At 43.2% G+C, this 3,973-nt stretch overlaps 2 protein-coding genes across 2 annotated transcripts; both read left to right on the top strand.

Annotated features, from left to right (window-relative positions):
* Window positions 1-407: 407 nt before the first annotated feature.
* Aspvir_004882 (uncharacterized protein) lies at window positions 408-1,186 on the top strand (the record flags this gene model as incomplete). Its single annotated transcript, XM_043268104.1, has 2 exons — window positions 408-628; window positions 688-1,186. The coding sequence occupies 2 exons, from the start codon at window positions 408-410 to the stop codon at window positions 1,184-1,186; spliced, it is 720 nt and encodes a 239-aa protein (XP_043124039.1).
* Window positions 1,187-2,696: 1,510 nt separating this feature from the next.
* Aspvir_004881 (uncharacterized protein) lies at window positions 2,697-3,017 on the top strand (the record flags this gene model as incomplete). Its single annotated transcript, XM_043268103.1, has 1 exon — window positions 2,697-3,017. One exon carries the CDS (start codon window positions 2,697-2,699, stop codon window positions 3,015-3,017), a length of 321 nt encoding a protein of 106 aa, XP_043124038.1.
* Between the last annotated feature and the right edge of the window lie 956 nt (window positions 3,018-3,973).

Here is a 3,973-nt window from a genome sequence, read left to right as displayed (position 1 = left end):
GTAGGTAAAGGAATTCCTACCTAAACTGAAACCAAAGTGATTCCCTAGGCAAGGCACCGAACCCTCACCACTGCAAGTTCAGTAAGGGTCAGATTTGATTTTAGCAGTTCAGTTATGCAACTCTAGTTAGGCCGCACGGATTCCATGCTAAAATGATATTTCTAGGCACCGTTGTAAGGGATAGTAAGATGAGTGCAGTAGATCAAAAAAATGAAGCAATTATGAGGGGGAAACATGCAGGATGAAGCCCTGAACCCTAAAAAGCAGGACATACCAGACCGAAAAAGGCAAGCGGGGCAAGTGCGGGGAAAAGCGGCTGGAGCTCGGGTACTGAGCTCAACTAATTACCTACCGTCTTATATAGACTGGCTAGTTTCTATGTCCAACGTTGTCATCAGTGGTCAAAAATGAAAGTCATCATCACTGGCGCCACTGGCTTGGTTGGTAGTGCCGTGGTGCGTCAATGCATTGCCAATTCCGCCATCACAAGCGCCCTGATTCTGACGCGAAAACCTTTACCAAGGGACATCTCTGACAATCCCAAAATCACGGTTATTATTCACGAAGATTTCGGAAGCTACCCGCCAGAACTCTTGACCCAGCTCAGGGGTGCCGAGGGCTGCATATGGTGTGTTGACAATGACAGGCACTGACTATCTCCTATGAAATGCTAATAGGGGCGAACAGGACGATTGGAGGGCCAGCTTACCGTTTCCCTGATGTGGAAACCTGCAAAAAGGTGCATGACTTTGCGCTTGTTGCCGCGAATGCCTTTGCCAACACCTTAGCCCCGGCGCTGAATGGAAAGAAGTTCAAGTTTGTCTTTTGTAGTGGGCTGGGGGCGGAATGGGATCAGACGAAGCCGTTGTGGTTCCTGAAGGATACCAGACGGATCAAGGTCAGACATTCGTTTGCCACATTCGTTCCAGGGATTAGGCTGATAACTGTGCAGGGTTATGTTGAGAAGCAGCTGGCTGCCATTGCGGACAATGAAAGGGGCGTATTCGCGGTCTCATGCGTTCGACCAAGCGCTATCTTATCCTCCAGAGCAAATATATTGGTGAAGCTGTGCGCACCAATAGTCGTCGGCATTGAAGACGACCATCTCGCAAGGGTTATGGTCAAGGTCCTTCTTGACGAAAATTCTGAGCGAATCATCAAAAACGACGAGTTGCTGAGGATGTGAACGAGGCGCCGACTGCTGCTTTATCTACGCTAATGGTATTGAGATGCCCCAACCGGAGGTCCTTAATGTGTTTACCTCTCAATACGTCTCGCTAGGATTAACTAGGGCTGACCGTCTCATTGATGGTTGCACCAGTTCAGGACGTACTGTATGCGGTATGCTTTTCTCACCCAGTTTAGGTTGTGGTCTGGTTTTGATTTTAGTACTGGCTTATATCGCAAGCCATATCATCACTTATTATTGATTCCTCCTCTCGAGACATCATGGTGGATTAATAGACTGTAGCCCATTGTAAGCGTAGAGCATAGAGTTGGGCAACCTGTAAGGAGAGAAAGATTCATTATAGCAGAGATGACTCCAGCCTTGCCTCTGTAGCTCGACACGAGAGAAGAAGGACTCAACGAAATGATATTTAGAAGGGAAGCTGGAGTATAGAGAGCATCTAGTGAAATGACCGTCGTGTAAGACAGGATTGAAGGAATGAAATGTGTCAAATGCCTCATTTCCCCTATTCTACGGTGGGATTACTGCACTTCCTGAAGAGAACCCACTCAGAATCTGGAAACAAAAACTATATTAGGACTCATTTGGCATGGTTTGACAATGAAGTCGCTCATGTACGCTGTCAATTAGCATATCGCCTGCGTACGGAGCACTCATGATGTACATCCGGACTTTGCCTTCACAGCGGCTGCGCCATGCTCACCCGCCCGCGTATCTCTGATTTGACCTAATCTTTGCCCCCTTTTTTTGCCCTTTTCCTTCGGGTGCGACTTTAAATGAACATTGTGGGGTCAAAGTCACAAGAGCCAGCCACAATGGCCGGATTGTACTGTTGTCAGGCTACGGCTTTCGCTGGCGCTTCTTGCTCCAAATTTTCTTCTTATCTCGACATCATGCCCGATTTCCGACATCCACCAGATGACAAAAAATGTCTATACCGCTACAATTCCAGCGTTATTCAGCTGAATGTGGAACGCCTAGGGGAATGCTTAGAGCAGAACTCCAAGAGCAAAGCGCCCTGGGCTGTTCTAACCGACGAATCCATCGACAGTGGAGAAAATGCTCAACACCAGAACCTGGCACTTATCAAGAGTCAAATCACCTGTGCTTTACACCCTACGCTGTCCAGAAATGGAGGGCTCTCCTGGATCTTAAATCGATTACGGATGAAGTGAGTTCGTTAGCGATTGCGGAAGCTCGATTGAGGTGTCCCATCTGACCTGACTCTGAAATTTCCAGGTATATTAACGGCGTAGACATCGTATCCGCTAAAAGGCAATTCTGCACAAGTTCTGCTATAATCTACTGCGATCTTCCACACCTTTATCCAACTGCAAGCTGCAACGAGTCTTCTTCAGAACTTAATGCGTCATGGGTCTCATACGATGCTATTATTACCCTCTTACAAACACATTTTTGTTATTGTAAGAAGATCGTGCTTGTGCTTTGGACTAATCTAAATATAAACCTTTATAAACATGAAGCAGAGCAAGAACGCTATGCTATGATGGCTCAGCTTGAGAAAGTGCTTTGCCGAGCAGATGAGCTCTATCAAACCCTTGCTCACCAGGGATGTGAATTTTCGATTTTCCCATCTCCGGCAGCATTCGAATTGTATCTGGACCGAGCAAAGGAAACTGGTGGGACGTTTGAAGAGGGTAACTTTGATGAAAACCGCGGTGCTGAATCCCGTGTCTGGCGCAGCGTTGAACCGGGTACATTGAAGAATGAATTATCGAGCAGCACAAGCGCAGACGGCAATCCAGGCTATTGGATTCGAACAAGCTTCTTTGATCGGCTCAAAACGGAGGATATGCAATTTGTTTGACGCGAGAAGAAGGCTACTGAGAGTAGCGCTGAGCATGTACCCAAGCAGACAAGGGGCGAGCAACTGAAACCTTCATATTGACTTTCTAGAGATGACCCTAGGACTAATGGATTAATCACCTCTAATGCCATGTTTTCTTATTTACACTACAAAAAGCTAGAAATGTGGGATGGAAGTGATTAGGTGAGATCACTAATATCATATTCGCTCTAGAATATCACGCATGTCAGTCAAAGGTACTATTACTACTAGACTGGCTTACCCACCCTACCAAACCACACCCACCCCACCCAATCCACGCTATGGGTTGGATAAGGGTTAGCCCTAATCTAACCTATATGGATATAGGTGAATGATATCTAACCTATATAGATATAGATAACCTATTTAAATATATATAATTAGTAGAATTTAGTAGGTATATAGACTTAATAATTTATTTAAATCTATTTAATTAATTAATTTTCTATATCTATTAGTCTTTAAAGTAACCAGTAGTAAGAAACTAATTATTAATAACTATATTTTTTAGATATATTATTTTTAGGTTTCTAGAATCTAGTATTAAGAGATTTAATAGTATATAATAATTAAATAATTAGAAACTTAATTCAGAGGCTAGCTACCTATAATAGTCTAGATAGATATTATTATAAAGAGAATATATAGAAGCTAGAGACTATAGCTTAATAGACTTAGTAAGCTATATAAACTTTAGAGTCTTTATAGACTTTATAGGCTTTATAGGCTTCTTAGGCTTTATAGGTCTAGTAGGCTTAGTAGTCTTAGTAGATTAAGGCTTAAAGAGTTAAGATATAACTAGCTTAGAAAGTTAAGATATAACTAGCTTAGAGTATTAAGATATAACTAGCTTAGAGAGTTAAGATATAACTAGCTTAGAGAGTTAAGGTATAACTATCTTAGAGAGTTAAGATATAACTAGCTTAGAGAGTTAA

The sequence above is a fragment of the Aspergillus viridinutans genome (assembly GCF_018404265.1).
Source record: "Aspergillus viridinutans IFM 47045 DNA, scaffold_2, whole genome shotgun sequence".
Lineage (NCBI taxonomy): Eukaryota > Fungi > Ascomycota > Eurotiomycetes > Eurotiales > Aspergillaceae > Aspergillus > Aspergillus viridinutans.
The sequence above is the reverse complement of the archived record's forward strand: the minus strand, read 5'-3'. Positions and strand labels throughout refer to the sequence as shown.